General features: G+C 39.6%; 1 protein-coding gene across 7 annotated transcripts in view; it reads right to left on the reverse strand.

Annotated features, from left to right (window-relative positions):
• Positions 1–20,296, reverse strand: part of CPEB3 (cytoplasmic polyadenylation element binding protein 3) — a 190,237-nt gene that overhangs the window by 144,223 nt on the left and 25,718 nt on the right. For 5 of the 7 annotated variants that reach the window (XM_049646401.1, XM_049646400.1, XM_049646399.1 and 2 more), the window contains one exon: positions 10,171–11,192. In XM_049646401.1, the coding sequence (XP_049502358.1) occupies positions 10,171–11,181 (1,011 nt within the window). In that variant the 5' untranslated portion in view covers positions 11,182–11,192. Of the gene's footprint in view, positions 1–10,170; positions 11,193–11,417; positions 11,532–20,296 lie in introns of all 7 variants that reach the window. The other 2 variants (XM_049646398.1, XM_049646397.1) reach the window with 1 other exon arrangement.

Genomic DNA, 20,296 nt, shown 5'->3' on the forward strand with positions numbered 1-20,296 from the left:
AGTGACTTGTTAAATTTTAATGGATTGCTGTGTTGCTGTGTTAGAATATTATGCAGTAATAAAAAATGTTTATAAATTTAATGATATGAAAAGCTAAAAAATACGGCTATAAATTGTTAACACAGAATCATCTCAACCACATAAATACATTTTACATATACATAAAAGAGATAACTGGCAGAAATACACTAAAACAGGAGTACTTATCTATTACTTATCATAATAGGATTATGAGCAATTTTTTTCCCTCAGTTTTAATGGTGAACATGGATTACTTTCAAAATCAGAAAAACTGAAAATATTTTAAACTGTGAAGACTTTCCTGGAGTCTTCTCAACACACAAACACACACAGACACAAAGGTTTAATCATTCCCTCCTCTGATTCAAGTATAGACTCTCTTTGTTGTGTATATCACACAGTTATAAACTCATCCATGCATAAACATATGTGTATATATATATATACCTGTATGTATATATATATATATATACATGTGCATATATATGTATATTGTGTATATACATACACACACACACACACACACACATACACACACACATTTCATTTTAGAGAAAGAGAGAGTGAGCGAGCAGGGTGGGTGGGCAGAGGGCTAGAGTGAGAGAATCTTAAGCAGGCTCCACACTCAGCACAGAGCCTGATGGAGGGCTCAATCTCACAACCTCGGAATCATGACCTGAGCCAAAATCAAGAGTAAGACACTCAATCAACTAAGCCACACAGGCATCCCTACCTTCTATATTTTAATTCATGTTTGTCCGGGAGCTGTCTGACAGGATTTGGTTCAGCTTTAATCCCTAGTGCCTTATCTCTGATAGAGGCTAGTTTAATGTTTATAAAGTAAAATTACTTTTACATTGCTAGCTACATGCAGCTACATGCAAATGACCAATAAATGCCTAATCAATCATTTCGAAATGTAAATCATTAACACATTCAACAAATATTTACCATGTGCCTAAAATATCCCAGGCTGTCACAACCCCTGTGGACACTGCGGTGGAAAGGTCCTTGCCCTTGTGGGAGGATACACTCTAGTATGGAGAGACAAAACAAAATAAACCAGCTCATTTTGGAGAGTGACAAGTGTTATAAAGGCAACGTGGGATGAGGAGTATCAGGGAAGATCTGGGGAAAGAGTGCAACATCAAAGGCATATTGAAAGATGGTAAGTGACAAGATAAGAGGCAAGCAGGGATAGAATGGAAGAACTGGACATGGATGGAGTCAAAAGACCTAAGTTTCCACTCCTGCTCCATCACCTTACTAGTCAGGTAATCTTCTCTGAGTTTCAAGTGGGATGATAATTTCTAATTCACAAAAATGTGTAAGGATTAAGTAAAGGATTAAATAAGATAATTTCCATGAAAAGGGTGAGGACAGTACTTGGCATTCAGGGTCCCCTGTATTTTTAAACTGTATCTACTTGGAGAGGAGACATCAAAAACAATACAACACCCAAGGGGCACCTGGGTGGCTCAGCAGGTTAAGCATCTAACTCCTAATTTCAGTTCAGGTCATGAACTCATGCTCAGAGCTGGGCATGGAGCCAGTTTAAGATTATTCTCTTTCTCCCTCTCTCTCTACCCCTTCCTGTACACATGTGCAAGCTCTCTCTTTCTCTCTCTCTCAAAAAAAACCCAAACATGTATATAATATATACATGTGTATATATAATATATATAATACAATACCAAAAAGCTGGAGTACATGGATTATGACTGAGTGAAGACCCCAAAAGAAACTCAACAAGATAAATCTCATCCCTTTGATCTAAGAGTTCTGTAATAGATTTGTAGTTAACAAAAATACGACCTATGCTATTCTTCTTAACTACTTATCTGAACTCAGGATTCTACTGATCACAATTGCTTTCAATAACAATGTAGCCAAGAGGTGACTAGTCTACCCACAAAACCAAATGCAAACACATAAAAACAGATTCATATCCAAAAACTGTATCTCAGCCTTTCCCCCAATCTCATAAACATTACTGGTCCTCACTATTTTTAATCCACTGCATATCTCAGTTATATTTCTCTAGTCCAAAAGAGGAAAGGAAATTTTCCACAGCAGATTGCAAAAGAGAGGTGCTGGGCACATTTACTTCTTGTTCTTTTTAATTGCTGTGTATCTGAAACCTAAGAACTAGGTCTCCTGGACTTTGAGTAGGGGGTTAAACTGTCAGATCATGAAAATGTTTCCTCTGAAGTATTTTAAGCCCTAATCAGTTACCAAACCCTACCATGTATTTAAGATAGACGGTCTTTTGGGGCGCCTGGGTGGCTTAGTGGGTTAAGCATCTGACTTCGGCTCAGGTCACAGTCTCACAGTTCATGCGTTTGAGCCCCACGTCAGGCTCTGTGCTGACAGCTCAGAGCCTGCAGCCTGCTTCAGATTCTGTGTCTCCCTCTCTCTTTGCCCCTCCCCCATCTCTCTCTCTCTCTCTCAAAAATAAATAAACGTTTAAAAAATTAAAAAAAAAAAAAAGATAGTCTTTGGCCCTTTACCTCTCTGCTTTCCAATCTCACATTCCTCAAATGAATGAATGACTGAATGGGCCTGCTGCAACCTACTGTGTCAACCTCTTAGACCAAAGAATTCTCTTCTTAATATGTCTAAGTGCTATTGTCAAAATTATTCTGACCCTCATTCTGGTCAGTTGTAGTATTAATAACAATTTGAGAAGGAACAAAACAGATGACCATGACAGGATAAATTAACTCTAGCAGAATGAGTTGATTAACAGTGAGGAGGTAAAGAAAAATTTAACTTGTAAGATGCAAGCTAGTGTTCCCATGCATTGGCTCCCAAAACCTTTTATGTCAAAACAAGAACTCTGCTTGCTTTTTGACATACCAAACCTACAAAGAGAGTCATATCCCAGAAACTATCGGATGTCCTTAAACCTGGGAACACAAATGATATTTTCTATTTTTACAAATTGAAGATGTCCTTTGTGACATTATATACATTAACCTATTTCCATACCCTATGGACATATCCTACCACCTTGTAGAGAAATGGTATAAGGGCAAATCTGTCTCAAAAATGTTAAGTATACTATATTGTAGGAAAAAAAAAACTATAGCACCTCGTGTTTAAATGTTTATTCATTCATTTGGGGGGCCTGGGTGGCTCCGTCGTTTAAGAGTCTGACTTCAGCTTAGGTATGATCTTATTATGGCTTGTGAGTTCGAGCCCCATGTTGGGTTCTGTGCTGACAGCTCAGAGCTTGGAGTCTGCTTCAGATTCTGTCTCTGTCTCTCTCTGCCCCTCCCGTGCTCGCACTCTGTCTGTCTGTCTGTCTCTCTCTCTCTCTCTGTCTCTCAAAAATAAACATTAAAAATAATAGTAACAGGGGCACCTGGGTGGCTCAGTCGGTTAAGTGTCCAACTTCAGCTCAGGTCATGATCTCAAGATTTGTGGGTTCAAGCCCTGCGTCAGGTTCTGTGATGACAGCTCAGAGCCTGGAACCTGCTTCTGATTCTGTGTCTCCCTCTCTCTTTGCTCCTCCCCCCTGCTCACACTCTGTCTCTCTCTCAAAAATAAACATTTTTTAAAAATTAGAAAATAATAACAACAAATATTTATTCATTCATTTAATGAGTAGCTACTGTCAGGTGCTTGTGAACTTCCAGACACTGGTCCTTTGATGGCACTGACCATTTAATTAGTTGCACTGAGTTACTAAAGAAAGGGAATTTTTTTTTTCCTCTTGTACTTGATCTTGACTTTGAAATAAGTTTGAATGCCTAACAAATGAAGATATTTGGCTGTACAACAGTTTTATGCATACAAAATCAGTACACAATGTTTCCTTCCCTCCATGTGTATTAATTCTATGATCACCTAAAAATGATATAAAGGCTGTTTGGTGCCCATTTCTGTTTTTCTCCTCTGAAGTATCCCAATAAGGATTCATATTATGTATTTATTATTTCTGAGAATTATATACTAAAGCTTCTGGGGAAAGAAAAGTAGGCTGGATTCCAAGATACTAATTTATTGTATTATTTTCATTCAGTAGTACCTTTCTATTTCACATTAAGTCAAAATGCAAAAGTAAAATGGTTTCATATTAAGAAATTTCCATGCTCAGCATCTGTAAAGAACACTAAAGGATATGAAAACTAAATGTAATAGAACCAAAACATAACAGAACCCCCACAGAACAAGCCATTTACAAGGAATACAGACCAGCTGTAGGAAATCCCTTGTTAGGCTGGCTACTACAGCAAGCATGATGATCTCTCCAGGAAAGCCCCTTTGCAGTGCTGGTTATATTCCCCAACTCCCAAGATCCAAACTTGGGGCTGTATACTGAATTCTATCTCTGACAATCACATGGACTCCTACAGAGAGCCAGGCAAGGTCTTCGGGAAAGCGGTAATAAGAAGCTTCAAATTGGAGCCTTTATTGCTCCAAAACTACCAAAATCAACATTGCTGGCAGTTGGGAAATTACAAGTGTAGGCATTTCTCCCAACCCCAATTAAAATGTTCGCAGAGCAAGAAAAAATCTTATGCTTGCATTGGTGAGTCAGCCATAAGCAGAAGCAGGTAGTTACAAAAAGCAGGTAGGTACAAAAAACAGGTAGTTACTGCCTTTCTAGGTCAGGCAGTCACCATAATATACAAAGAGCCTTTCACTGCTCTTCCATCCCTGCCAGACACATTTTTCCAGCCCTTCTCCATTTCCAGATGCCATCAACTACTGTTTAACTCTGGACTTCTGATTATCAACAATATTTCCTCTATTAAACTCTAACTGACTATAATTAGAGGTAGTTAGGCAGACATCTAAGAGCCATACCAGTACCTAATTTTCTGAAAACTTTGTACACATTCTCTGAAAGCAAACCCAGAAGATGGGTGCTCTCTCTCCATTTTTGCTGACTGGTAAAAAGAATCATTGGCTAAATGATGTGACCCAATCACCAATGACAGAGCTGTGGCTTCAACCAGTGTCTTTCTCATTCCAAGCTTCATGGGTTGTCCACTACTCTATGCTCCTCTCCATTTCTCTCCTCAATAAAATCCACACGACTTAATCAAACTTTTCATATTGTAAAAAACAAAGCCATAATCTTCTGACACTTGCAGATCAAAACACTACAAAACCCACCTGAGCAGTGACAAGTTCCAAATGGACAAGGATTACACCTTATATAGCCCTTGAAAAAAGCAAAATAGGCCAACCAATGGAGAAAGCTATTTAAGCAGAAAATTGTATCTTATAGAGTATCTAAAAACATTACATTTCTGAAGGCATACTTTTGTATCAACTCACTGCAAGGTCATAAAAAGTTTAAAGCTAACTACTTTTCAACACTGAAAAGCAATTTTGAAGTATACTGTTTATATTATCAGATTAATGTTTTCAGTAGCATAGAAAACCTTCTAATATTTCCTAACCAACCTGTCTTTTAAATAGAATATAGATAATGTAGCTTTGTTGGCATTCACAGTAACCATGCCATAATAGGCTCTGAAACAGTTTGTGGGGTTGGGTGGACCTTAAGTGGTTTTGCATTAAAGCAGTATTTAAGAAACCATCAACCGAAGAGTCTCCAGTTTTAAATCTAGGTCATACTAACCTTAGTCAAAAGCAAGCATAAACTAGACAATTTATATTACTTCCTAAAAAGATGGCTTGTGAAATAAAAAGGAGCATTGACTTGAAAAATATTAATGTTTCCTAAAAATTATAAATAAGCATACTTATTTTTAAAAATAATCTATATTCCCATTAATTCACATAAGGAATTTTTCCTCTGTTATAGATAACCCACTAGCAAAATTAACACTATATTTAGTTAGACTTACATCAAAAAATAAAAAGTCTTTCAATTTGGAGGGAAGAGGAGAGGAATAAAAACAGAGATGCAGAAAGAAAACAAAATATGATTTGAAATTTTCCCCCAAAAAATACAATATTCAAAAATACATAAATTAAGTAAATAAATAATAGAGGGAAATACTGACTACTGTTGCAAAAAAGTGGTAGTAAATATATGACGCCATATTTTTCTTCCTCCATTTCCATCAATACAAATTTTTTAAAAGCACTATTTCTAGGGTATATCATAAGGTCAAGTACAGATTCAGCCCAGTCTCCTGCCTCTACACTGCACTGTTAACTGATGTCCTGGAGCTATCATACCCAAGATATTAAGAGTGGAGACTGGCTCTGGAGGCACACTGCCTGGGTTCAAATCCCACCTCTGAGAGTTACTGGCTGTGTGACTGTGAGCAAATGAAGTAAATGTACTAACTTTCAATTTCTCTGTCAAGTATAATGAGGATTATAACAGTCCTGAACCTCAAAGGAGTTCTAATGAGAAACTATACCTAAACTGTTTAGCACAGGGCCTGGCCTGAAAGTAAATGGTGGGTCACCATATTGTTACAGTAACCAGAGGGTACCTTCAGACAGAAAAAAAGATCAAATGATGTTGAATAGAAGTTTACAGTTATTCAGATTGCTCTGTATGAGAAATCAGTAATCCATACTATGAAAAGATCATGCAGAACTCCTGGTCACCGTTACAATAACAGTAACTGTAGCCCAACATTTATGTGATACTTTACTATGAGCCAAGCACTGTGCTAATGCAGTTGCTCTTTTGAACTCATATGAAGCAAGGAATTATTATTCCCATTTTATAGATAAAGGTATTGAGGGTCAAAATGTCTGCATAATTTGCTCAAGATTACAAGGCAAGTGACTGGCAGGGTTAAGATTTTGAAACCTAGGCAATCTGCCTCCAAAGCCTACTTCTGATACAAACTACCCACCCAAACTTGGGCAAGGAATTTCACATATTGGGATTTCAATTTCCTCCTCTGGAAAATAAACAGAATGGTAGAATAGGTATTCTTAAAAGTCCCTTCTAAACTTCTCTGGACAAAAATCCACATTCACTACACATAGAAAATATCTCTGCTTTAGTCCTTTTACAGTCCCAAGCTTCTCTGTCTCATACAAATACAGAATGATGCATATTTAGAATTCCCCCAGTGGAGTGCCTCACTGTTCCTGAGCCAGTTAGCGGAAAGTACATGATGCCAAGAGGCATCAGCCAGACAGAGAGCCTCACTAGATAGTTCCATAACTAAGTCCCTTTAAATGGAGCCCAAAGCGAACCTGACTTAAAATTAATTCTACCTGACAGCACTAATGCTACAGGGAAGTTAAGGACACACATCAACAAAATTAGCCAAACCTTTAGACTAGAGCTATGTCACGATACCGCTCAGGACCTCAGTTTCCTTATTTACAGAAATGAAATGGCTTTTAGATACAAGTAAACCCAAAGGAAGAAGCCACCCCAACTCAGGGAAACCAATCGACTTTGTTAGAATTGAGGGAAGGGGGTAAGGAACATCTAGTTTGGAAAACCACATTCAAATACAGTTATTGCTTTTATAATATAAACCACAGAAGAAAGCTCCGGGGAAAAAAAAAAAAAAAATCTATTGTGTTGGTTGGCAAAAGAGGGTGAAGCAGCACTGAGGGGATATGGATTTCAAAAATACATATTAAGATACATTACAATAGATCACTGTTGCAAGCCCCTTTTAGCTGAGAGTCTGTAAAATAAAGTCTCTAGGACTACTTAAGATATTTTCTCCCTTGGGGCACATGGGTGGCTCAGTCGGCTGGGCATTCGACTTCGGCCCAGGTCATGATCTCACGGTTCATGGGTTCGAGCCCCATCAGGTTCTGTGCTGACAGCTCAGAGCCCGGAGCCTGCTTTAAATTATGTGTCTCCCTCTCTCTCTGCCCCTTCCCTACTCACTCTCTGTCTCTCAAAAATAAACACTGAAAAAAAAATTTTTTTTAAAGATATTTTCTCCCTTTCACAGAAAAATGATTTAAATAAATGCACAGACATATAAAATTCTAAACACAAAACTCAAGGTGTTTTTAGTTTTTTTAAACATATGTGATATACTTAACTCAAGTCTTGTAATATTCCAACCCAAAACCAAAGAACAACCAGGTTACTCCTAATTTGGTTCTACTATTGCTTCAAAATACTGAAGCTCCATTTTAAGTAAGGCAAAGAAGTGAGACATAAAGTCAAATCTTTTGGCCGTCGTTGCCTACTCAACAGCACCACTACGGATGAAAAGACAAACCAAAGTCAAACCAGTCTGTCTGGCTCTCATTAGCATAGCCTGTAAATGACTGGCAATCCATACACTACTTGTCATGAGTAGTGTCATGAGTTTGAGGGAAATTTTATGGATTTAATCTCTCCCCAGTCCTCATTTCCAGAGACAATTATCAAAAGCTAGTTGTATTCATATTCAACTCTTAGAAAAAGATAAATGATGTCTATACCATCAGCTCTCACCCCTAAACGTTCCTATCATATTTCAGGTTAACTTCTAAGACTGGACTTGGATAGGGAGTGACAGAGGAACTGTTAGAAAAAGGGCTCTCCTACCAAATGCGGCCTCCCTGTTCTATCCCCTCACCGCAAAAATAAGCACATAGAGAAATTCCAGAAAGCAGATTCCTCCTTTTCTTTACCAAACTAATCCCATCTCACAGTGTCTCTTCATTTTATTAAAACAAACTTTAGAACAATGGAAAGAAATACACCTTAATATCAAAATCCTCCATGCCTAAAGGACCTCGGTGAAAATTTGTCAAGATCCTTTCTCATGAAAAACTCTCATACACACAACTTTCATGAATCCCCTTGAACTGTCAAGGTTAAAAATCCTTGCTCTGGCCTAGAGAATCATGTGCTTCTCAATAACCCTATCTCCTCCTTCATGGATGGGAGCCACCCCAAACATCACATCTGAAACGTAAAGAACAAAATGAAGGCTCCAATTGCACCTGATGCTTTCTACCTCTGTCAAATGTCGGTTCTGCCATTTTTCAGCAATGCTCAAAGCATTTGTTTCATTTCCTTGACCACCCAAATTGGGTCTTGTCCAAACCCCTCCTCTCTCCTTCCTTTCTTCTTTTCTTTAACTGAGCCTAGAAGCTTATAGCCAAATCAATTTGTAAATGAAGGATAAATGTTTGCCTGAGAACAAAAGCTCCCAGTGAACACTCACCCTCACCACCCCTTTTCCAACTCAAGATGTTCAGGACACTGCCAACTAACTGATGTGGTCGTGGGCTGGATTAGAAAACAAGAACAGAATAAGGACACTCCATTCAACCTTTTTGTCTGGGGCATTTCCTGGGTTTTTCACTGGTATTTAACACCAAGACACAAGGCTCATTTTTCATTAAAGTTGCAAGACTTTCACTCTGCCCAGTTTCAAATGGTGTAATTGATCTGCATTGTCTTCTTAAATAACCCAACTGAAGGACACTGCAGCTTTAAATATTTCAGTGCTAGCTAGCAAATAGACTCCATTGCAATATGGCTCTGAAGGTCGCGTCCTATTGTCTCTTTGCTCTAGAAAAACAATGTCTAAGTCTTTCTTCTAGGTAACATCGGAAGAGTTACCCCTAGAATTTCCATTCTCCCAACTGGGTCCCTAGAGGAGTTCGCGAGTTTATTGGAATCTCACACTCATAATTTTCCCGGCAGGGGCAATATGCTGATTGCTATTAATGATGCCAGCACCTTAGCGAGACATAAACACATGTGTTCACATTAGTTTAATTGAGCATATGCAACTGTCTGAAATAGCACCACTCAAGGGCTGTTAACCTCTTTAAGAGTAGGCCCAGGGTAGTTTAGGAGTGGATGGCTTTCAGGCGGCACTCTGAACCCAGGTTGCATAACCTGAAATGTGTAGCTACTTAAAATGACAGGAATCTCAGTCTACTCATCCTGGGACCATGCCAGCACCTTGCACCTTTACTTGTAAAATAAGGTCAAAATAAGAGGCACACGCACGGTGAAGGAAAAAATAAACCAAAAGAAAAAGGCCCTTTTCTATCTTATCAGGGCGCTTAAATAGGATTCCTCAAGCAGTCACAATGTTCCCCCACCCTTGTCCCCGGAACTAGAGCAGCCCCGGTGAAATGGAGGCTTTGGAAGGGGAGAAGGGAGCTGGACATCGATGCCTTTTTTTAAAGACCAAAAATCAGTGGACGATTAAACGGCAGGGAAGAAGGGGCAAAGAAGCGGGGTAGAAGGTGTGTGCAGGTGCAATGGAGCATTACCTGAAATGGCAACAGATTGTTACCATTATCCGTCCGGAAAGCGTTATCCTCCATCCAGGACTTGGAGGTGAGCGGGGCCGCGCGGGGGAACTTGGGCGGCGCGATCACATTGCTGGAGAAGGGCTTTTTGAGCGGCGAGATGGGGTTGAGCGGTGAGGGCACCCCGACACCCACGCCCACGCCCACGCCGACCGCCCGGCGAGGGTCCCGGCCAGCCGGCAGGCCGCCCCACGGGTTGGATGGCGCGCTCCAGGCGGCGTTCACACTCTGGTGCGTGTTCCAGCTGGACGAGGCGGACGAAGCGGCGGCTGCGGCTGCGGCGGCTACTGCAGCCGAGGACGAGGACGGCTTGCTGGTCATGATGGGCTGGTGGCCGTACGCCGCGGCAGCACTTCTCTGCGTGTAGGGCGCCTGGCTGGGGCTGGCGGGCGAGCGGCGCTGCTGCGGGGGTTGTGCCTGCGGGGGCTGCGCGGGTTGCGCGGGCTGCGGCGCCGGCGGCGGCGGCTGCTGGTGGTGCTGGGTCTGCGCCAGGCCGATCTGCGGAGAGAAAGTGCCTCCGAAGACTGGGTTGACGTGGTGCGGGAAGTTCTGGAAGAGCATGGTCCCGTTGACTGGGGTGATCCCCTGGAAGAAGCTGTCCTCCACCGCGTTCGTGGTGCCCGTGGACCAGGTGCTGCCGAAGGACGGCGACAGCGACGCGCCCGGCGCCGCGGGCTCCTGCGGCGGCGGCGGCTGCTGAGGGGGCTGGTGGAAACTCAAGCCCGGCAGGAGCGGCGATTCCATCTGCATCTTGTCAGGACCGTTGGGGGCCGGCGGGGCCGCGGCGGGACTGAGGGCCGGCACTGCGCTACTGTCCTCCGGCTTGGGGGTCTCTGAGGAGAGGGGCGTGGACGGGGCTTCGGCTGCGCTGGGTTCGGGCTGGGGCTGCTGCTGCTGCTGCTGCTGCTGCTGCCGCTGCTGCTGGGGCTGGGGCTGGGTTTTGCTTTTGTCCATCAGTAAATCATCCTGCATGGTTTGCGCAGCTGAAACGGGAAAAAAAGAGAGACGCGTTATTGTTAATGTGATCGTTAATGCCCCTCGCTAAAGCGGGCGGGTGTTTTACTTGCGAAAATCCAGTGCCACCGCTACTAGCCAATTGCAATGCAAATCCATAATCTCCCATTTAGAAGAACAGGTCGGGCTGGGAATGGGGGCGGGAGGGGGGGGCTCGTGCAAGGTCTCTAAAAATACTGTGAGAGCGTCTTCACCCTTTCTGATGTCTTGGTTCCTTTTCTGTATTAGTGAGAGATGTGCTTATAAGACAGAAAGACAGCAATTTCGCCACGTCTCTTTTCCCTTCACCGGAACTCAGAGCGTTCACCCTGCAATGAGAAACTGATTCTGGTTCCTGTTTTTTCCCAAGCACCACCCTCCCCCAGTTATTTGCATACGTCAATAAATACTGCTGCGTCCTTCAGCAAGGTTAAAAAGACACCGCACACGACCCTTTCTTCCCCCTTCCCTGCTCCGCACTTTAAAGAAACAGCCGTCTTATCCCTCTTGATTAGCAAACTGCCTTCTTGCGTTGATAATTGTTTGATTTAGCAGCAGCGAACCGCGAGGGAGGAAATCCTTGGCATTTGTTAGGAGGAGGATTCAGCTGCACAATCATTCTCTGGCCTCCCAGTAGCTGCAGCTACTCCATTTTGTTAGGAGACATAAAAAACCACCGTTTTAAAAGAGGTAAAAAAAAAAAAAAAATCTGAAACGTTCGTGTTTGCTTCGTGTTACTCCAAGGATTGGAGTTTTTCTGCTTATTCTCCAATCTTCTTGTCTCCAATTCTGTCACACAAGAAATTTCTTGGCTTCTCAGTGGTTCAGGTCTCAACAGGAGCCTGAGAATTTCTGTGCAGAGTGGAGAAATGTTCTGGTTGGGTTTGAGGTCAGAGAGAGAGAGATAGAGAGAGACAGACTGACAGTGAGATGGGGTAGGGGCGGAGCTTTAAAAAAAAAAAATCCCCCTGAGATTTAAGTAGAAAGTCAAGATACTTATGAGGTTGCCAGATTTTCATTTTTGAATCCTCCTGATGCTGCCTTGGTCACAAGACTTTGGCAAATTTAGAATCCATTCTCTTATCACTGGTATTAGCAATGAAAGATTATGGTTTGAAGACCCTGAATTATGCTAGCAAAAGCGTTAAAAATAGCATAGTACAAAGTCCCAAATTCTCATACGTTGTAATTATAGTGCATTGCCATCACTGCTTCATTTAGCCATATAAGGAGTGTATGGTATTTTCCATCTCTCATAGAAGGGCTATATTCACCTCTGCCATACAGCCTGTTTTCCCATTCAAGGATGAAAATAGTAATCACTCAAAATCAGGAGATTTCCATACACATAGTTATCACTGAGTTAGTCTGTCCTTTAGAACATATTAAGTGTTTTAAATATATGAATATTAAGTGCTGAGACTCTGAAAACAAATATTTTGAGATGTTAAAGAAGCAAATGACCAAACATACAATTATTTTTAGATGATGATTCAGTATAATTGCAACAAAGTTATTAATATATATATAATGCAGTTACTTAATTAACTCAGATACTTGGGAAGCATCTTTCTCAGAACACTTGTGAAAGGACATTCAGATATACACAGAAGCTCTGCCTTTGGACATCCTCATGATAAATGTTATAAAATAAATGTATTGGAAAATGGAGATGCCACCACTGTTAGCCATTAAGCAAAATATTCAGATCAAGAAATGGAATTAAAAGTTCTATTTTATTAAAAAACTATCTTTAAAATGGTTACTCATTCATTTTAAAGTTTTATACACAGTCAAAAAATAGTGGGCTGAACGAAATGCTTCATAGCCACCTTACTCTCTACTCTTTCCTCCCCTTCAACCCCCCCCATAAAAACCCAGCCCAATATACCTCACAAATTGTCAGCTACTACCAATAAAACCTACATAAGATTGATTTTATGTTTCTCAGGTCCCTTGGTCTAAAACAATGGCTTTGATCTGTATTGTAAAATACCACACAAAGAGGCAAGCAAAGCTTGGATTCACAACAGCACAAAGTTCTACCGCTGCCAAAGAAAATGGACATAGAAAGACATTTTCAGACTTGGTTTAAGCAGTGCTGCAGTAAACCATTATAATCTGGGGTCTGAGTTGCTTCCAGTGGGCTAGAATCGTCTTTACAATAGCCATATCATCATGGCTGAAATATGCATTTGATTATAATTTTAATATTCAGCTTTTCCGATGCTTGTATTGATGCTTTCTGTAATGCCTTCAGTTTAAACTACATGCTCTTGATAGAAAAATTAATGCTGTACTATATAGCAAAAAAGCTAAAAAAGTAAGCTGGACTCAGAATATTTTATAATATACAATTAATATATTTATTGAATTAAAATTTTTTTTATCATACCACATACCAGGAACACCCATTTCTCATCACAACACTCCTTAAAGATATAAATTTCACTTTCTGCATAAATTCATTCTGTCAAGGTCAAGACCCATCTTTAATAAATAAGACGCTTTTAAACAAAAGGAAAGCAATAGATTAAGATAACATTTACAAAGTTAACATACAGTGTCTCTCGGCAACTGCTCGTATAGTTTGTTTGGGTGTGTTTCTTTTTTTCTTTTTTCTTATTTACAGCAAAGTCCGAGAAATAGATACCTCCTTCCCCTCCCCCCACCACACACACAATAGATCTTCCTTCACATGCAATCACCCAATCTCAAGTAACAAATTCTTAGCAGCAGTTACCTTTGAGTGTCCAGTTTTTAAGGATCGATAAAATTAAAAAGTGTACAGTATTTATTTTCTTCTTTCAGGTTGATTATGTGACCGCTCTGGCAAAAGCACTTTGACAACTGTAAGAGGAGAGGGCATGCGCGCACAAGGAACTGTGGGGGCTGAAGTCCTTCACTAGGTACTCTGCCTGATTTAAGCACGTTCCGCCAAGGAAAGGAGGAAGCCTCGAAAATACTGATTCCAAGGGGAAGAGGTTGTGCTCGGATTACGTTATATTTTCCTACCAGTCTGAATCACAAATTGTTGAAATGAAAAGGGAGAAAAATAAATTGGTTTGTCAACTTGATTTAGGAAGCCAGGTTAAAAGAGAAACTGAATTGAAGGACTCAAAATAAATGAACCCATCAGAGCTACCTTAAATGGTATTAGCATGGTGATGACTGGGTAGCCAGCAATAGGAACCCTATCTGAAGAAAAGAGATTGGGATGGAGAGGGCAAGGGGAGGGGAAACTACTAGGAAAAGATAAATGCTTAAAATCTGACCATCCTTAAAAAGAAACATTTTAATATTACAGAATGAAAAATACCTTTATAAATATGATATTAACCATGGAGATCAGGTAAAAATAGGTTTCAGTCACAAATTTTTGACATCCACCAAGATTTCTTTGTATTTGAGTTTTCGATGAAGGCATAAATCACTTACAATTCTACTTGACATGCTCTGAATCAACTCACCTCATTATTTTATTTGTCAAAATGAAAGTTTACTTTGCATTATTCATACAATGATCAATCAAATAAAATTCAACTCTTTTAAGCTAAGACAATATTTGGTGAAATTTTAAAAAATAATTTGAAATTTAGTGTTTCATTGCATAGGGCAGTGACTTCTTTATTCAAAACAAAAAGTAAATACAGTTTCTATTTTTCAAATCAAGATTTTTTTTGGGGGGGGGGGTATACTTTTTCTATCTTAGCCTTACGACTCCAAGGCTGGAATCTCACAGCATATTAACATCAACTTTTATTATCCATAGCTTCTGAGAGCAATAGTTCAACTACCAGTTTGCTCACGTAGGCAGAAGATATTATTTCTTTGGGATTTGGTTCAATGCCATTCACCCAAGGGGTTCAGAGTAAATGTCAGTTGATGACTATACTGATTGAACTTGGAACTAAAAATATTAAGCATCATTTCAAACTGTCTTAATTCTCTATTTCCTTTCTTCACCAATTAGAATTATAGTATTACCAGAGACTACTAATTTGTAGCATTAGTGGTCTTTGTTTCTAGTTATTTCTAAGGAAAAAAACAAAACAATTTAAGAGGAAAAAAATTACTGTGAATCAACCTGTGAAAAGCTCTTTTTAAAAGAACTAAATGGCCTTCTTATTCCTACCGTGAACTTATTTTATATTCCCCATTTTTTCTATTCCTCTACTCTCCTAAAGAAAGCCTTACTTCTGCCAACATGCTGTATTTATCATTTGCATTCCAGAGTCTGTCAGGATCACTCAAGGTTAATCTTATTCCTGAAGACTTCCCTTCCCATACCAAACTTCTATGTTTTCAAGTACTTCAATTAAGTAAAAAAAAGTTCCCTCATAAAATCGTTACGAAGACTTATTTAAAAAAAAATAGACTTTAAAATTATTAATGTCAAGATTTTATAGGTAGTAATTATTTTTTTCAAGTTTATTTATTTAGAGAGAGTGCAAGTGGGGGAGGGGGAGAGAGGGAGAGGGAGAGGGAGAGGGAGAGGGAGAGGAAGAGGGAGAGGGAGAGAGAGAGAAAGAGAATTCCAAGCAGGCTCCACACTGCCAGAGCAGAGCCCGATGGTGGACTCAAACCCACAAACCATGAGATTATGACCTGAGCCGAAGTTGGATGCTTAACCAACTGAGCCACTCAGGCGCCCCTATTGGTAGAAATTCTTAAGTTATTCAGGTGTGCTTGAAAGTGGTTTACATGGGCATTTATTAATCCACCTGACCACAAGTGAAGGTCTAATAATAATTCACACAATAAAGAAAAATAAACTTTGGCCCCTGACCCTCAATAAATGGCAATCAGTAATTAGCACTGCCCACACTTAATGTAATTGTATTGTATTTGAAAATGAAGTAATTCCTGCTCTTCCTTTCCTAAAATAAGCATTCAAATCTAAAAAGAAAATGACTCAAACAAAAATGCCAAGGTGTAAATAAATACCAAACAAATAATAAATTATAGAAGGAGCCCCAACAAGAAAAAAGAGCTTCCCTACTGAAATCCTATGTTTTATTTAACCAGAAAGAAAGCACTGTCTAAAATTTTGTCTTCAGATCACAGTGCTTAACCATCTGTTGCTTTGAATGGTCATGGAAGGCTGTCAAAATAGAGATTGCAGAGTTAACTCATTGAGATATACATGGATCAAATACATCTTTCTAAGCTTTCTTCCATTCCTACACTACTCACATCTGTACTCAATGTAGTACATGTGAGTCCTGGGTAATTGGTGGTTTCTCCAAAGACGTTTGCAGAATGAATGGATGAATAAATAAATGAACGGATGGATGGATGGATGGATGAAATATAGTTTTTGCTTATCTAAAACAACCAAGATTTGAGTAAGCATTAAATTATTCTCCATTTAGAACAGCAATTACTTTTTCATCATGAGGAGTATGCAGATCATTTGATTATCATCATGAAATAACATTCATTCAGCTCTAATTGAACAGGAAACTTTGTTCCCATCTAAAAGTTTACAGTCTAATAAAGACACACACCTCACCTCTCCACAGAAACTGCTTCATTAAGTTCTCAATAGTACTCAGAGCTAAATCCAGTGGATGTTTTGTCAGTCTTTATCTTGCTTGATCTTGCAGTAACACTGACATAACTGACCATAATTGCTGGATATATCTTCCCTTTGCTTCCTTCATGCCGTCTTTGGTTTTCTCACATGTAGGGTTATGTGCCCTCTAGCATATGGGTGCTCTCTCTCACTAGCTCTCAATCTTCTTTGCTAACTGACTTTAAATACTGAGTTTCTCAGGGTCTAGGCCATTTTCTTTTCTTTTTAAATTATTTTAATGTTTAGAGACAGAGTGCCAGTTGGTGAGGGGCAGATAGAGAGAGAGAGAGAGAGAGAGACAGAATATGAAACAGGCTCCAGGCTCTGAGCTGTCAGCACTGAGCTCAACCCAGGGCTCGAACCCATGAACCGTGTGATGATGACCTGAGCCAAAGTAGGACGCTTAACCAATGGAGTCACCCAGGCGCCCCTACCCTAGGCCAGTTTTTTTTTAATATTTTAAATTTTTTATTTATTTTTGAGAGAGACAGAGTGCGAGCAGGGGAGGGGCAGAGAGAGAGGGAGACACAGAATCTGAAGCAGGCTCCAGGCTCTGAGCTGTCAGCACAGAGCCCGATGCGGGGCTCAAACTCAGGAACTGTGAGATCATGACCTGAGCCGAAGTAGGACGCTTAACCAACTGAGCCAGCCAGGCACCCCTCTAGGCCATTTTTTCATCTCACTCTGTGAGCGGCTTTCCCAACTATAACAAAAGAACCAGGCTTATCCTATTGACAGCTATATTCCCAACATCTATCACTGTGCCTAGCACATAGTAAATAGATATTCAGTAAATATTTGTTAGATTGGGATGACTGGGTGGTTCATTCCATTAAGCATCCAACTTTGGCTCAAGTCATGATCTTGCAGTTCATGAATTCAAGCCCCACATCAGGCTCTGTCAGCCCTGCTGACAGCTCAAAGTCTGGAGCCTGCTTCGGATTCTGTGTGTGTGTGTGTGTGTGTGTGTGTGTGTGTCTCTGCCCCTCCCCCACTCACGCTCAGTCTCTCTCAAAAATAAATAAAAACATTAAAATTTTTAAAAAATATTTGTTGGATTAAAGTTACATTTATGTGCAAAGGGCCAAGAATGCCAAAACAACCTAGATGGCAAAAATAATATACCTAGAGGACTTACACTACTAGATATCAAGACTTATAAAGCTATAGTAATTAGGCTACGGTTATTGGCACAAGGATAAGCAAAAGACACACGGAATAAAATAAAAAGTCCAGAAACAGATCCACATATGTATGGTCACCAGATTTATGAAAACAGTAACACTGCAGTATTGAAAGGAAGTTTTTCAATAAAGGATATTGGAGTCAACTGAATATCCATATGGAAAAAAAAAAAAAAAAAAAAGACTTTCACCCTTGCCACACCATACACAAAAATCATTTCCAGATGGATTGTAGGCCTAAACGTAAAAGGTAAACAATAAAGCCTTTAAAAGAACATAGGAGAATATTTTCATGAGGTTGGAGTAGGCAACAATTTTAACAGGTCACAAAACCAATAACCATAAAGGAAAAATTTAATAAACTAAACAAATTAAATTAAGAACATCTGTTTACCAAGGACAGAATTAGAGTGAAAACTCTTGGACAGAGAGAAATATATGCAATATGTATATTTTTCAACAAAAGACTTAGAATATATAAAGGACCCTTACAAATTAATAGTAAACATCTCAAAGAAAAAGACAAGCGACTTCAACAAAAGACATTCAAATGTTCAAAGAAAGTATATGAAAAAAGTACATGATTACCTCACTAATCATCAAAGAAATACAAAATAAAACCAGAAATGCTAAAATTGGAGAAGGCAGATAATGCCATACCTTAGCACAGATGTGGGAGCAACTCAAACACTGCTGGCAGAAGTATAATTTAGTATAGCTATACAACCACATTGCAAAACTATTTAGCAGGATCTACTAAAGCAAACATTCACATACCTTAAAACCTAGCAATTCTGCCTCTGGATATATAGCCATTAGAAATGCAAACATATGTTCACCAAAAGACATGTTCAAAGCAGCATCAATCAGAAATAACCCATACCTGGAGACAACACAAATATCCATCCACAATCAAATGGATAAGTGAATTTGTGATAGATTCATATAATGGAATATCATAAGGCAAAGATAATGAATAGACTCTAATTCCATAGAACACAGATGAACTGCATGCATACAATGCTGAGTGAAAGAAGCCTAACAGGGCAAAGTACATACCATATGATTTGATTTATATAAAGTTCTAAAAAAAACCTAATTTATGGGGGCACCTGGGTGGCTCAGTTGGTTGAGTGTCCGACTTTGGTTCAGGTCATGATCTCATGACTCATATGAGTTCCAGCCCCACATCACATCAGGCTCTGTGCTGACACCTCAGAGCCTGGAGCCTGCTTCAGATTCTGAGTCTCAGTCTCTCTCTGCCCCTTCCCAACTTGCACTGGCGCTCTCTCTCAAAAATAAATAAACATTAAAAAAAAATTTTTAATAAATAAAAAGAATTTTAAAAACTAATTTATGGATTAGAAGTCACCATAGTAGTTACCTCTGTAGAGAAATAATGATTGGTAGAAGACATAAAAAGGACTGCAGAGATGCTGGTGATATACTGTTTTCTTGAACTGGATGTTGTTACACAGGTGTATTTATTTTGAAAATTCAGAAAACCGGACATTTATAATATATGCACTTTTCTGTATTTTTGTTATATTTCCATTAAATTTCTAAAATTTACATATATACTTGTAAAGATTGACTATCTTCTCTAAGTTAAAGAGAAAAAAATAGCACAATATGGCCAAATAAAAAAAGGAGCCTTAAGTCTAGGTCATGGAGCTAGAGAAATAAATGGGGGACTCCCTACATGCCAGGACTGTCCCTACGGGTGCTACATGCAAAGATGAAAAAATCCAAAGTCCCTTGACTTCAAATACCTCGCAACCTAAGGAGGGAAAAGTAATTTTGGTCAACTATGGTAAATTAGATATCCTCTAGGTAACCTAGAAAGATTTTAAGATTGTTAAAGCCCAAGGCAATTTATAAGCAGGAAATCCACATCCTCTGAGTGAGGATCTATTAAGCAATTCTAGCTCAGACTAAGTTTGAGAACATAACAAGAGAAAAGGGAGCAAAAAGGGAGCCTGGTGAGCCAGATGTGGTTTGGTGGGCAATCTGGAGAGCACCTGGAGTTCTTTATGTTTCTTGCCTCTCCATTAGCTTTTGGTTCATGCATTCATCAACAATTTTATGAAAGGCCTCCTAGCTACAAAGTAGCAATTCCAGAACTTCACCTGCTTTTTTTTATTGATCTTGTAAGAGAAAACTGAGGCCATTAGACAGTAATGCCCTCAATTTCTCAGCTGCCTAGCACCAAGACCCTCCCCCTACCCCCTTCACAAACTTATCTGTAGTCCCCTCCATACTTCCTTTCCTTCTATTTCAGAGGAAGCTGAGTTCCCCTACAGGTCCACAATTAATCACTCCACCTGTAGTC

Source organism: Panthera uncia, chromosome D2, assembly GCF_023721935.1.
Source record: "Panthera uncia isolate 11264 chromosome D2, Puncia_PCG_1.0, whole genome shotgun sequence".
Lineage (NCBI taxonomy): Eukaryota > Metazoa > Chordata > Mammalia > Carnivora > Felidae > Panthera > Panthera uncia.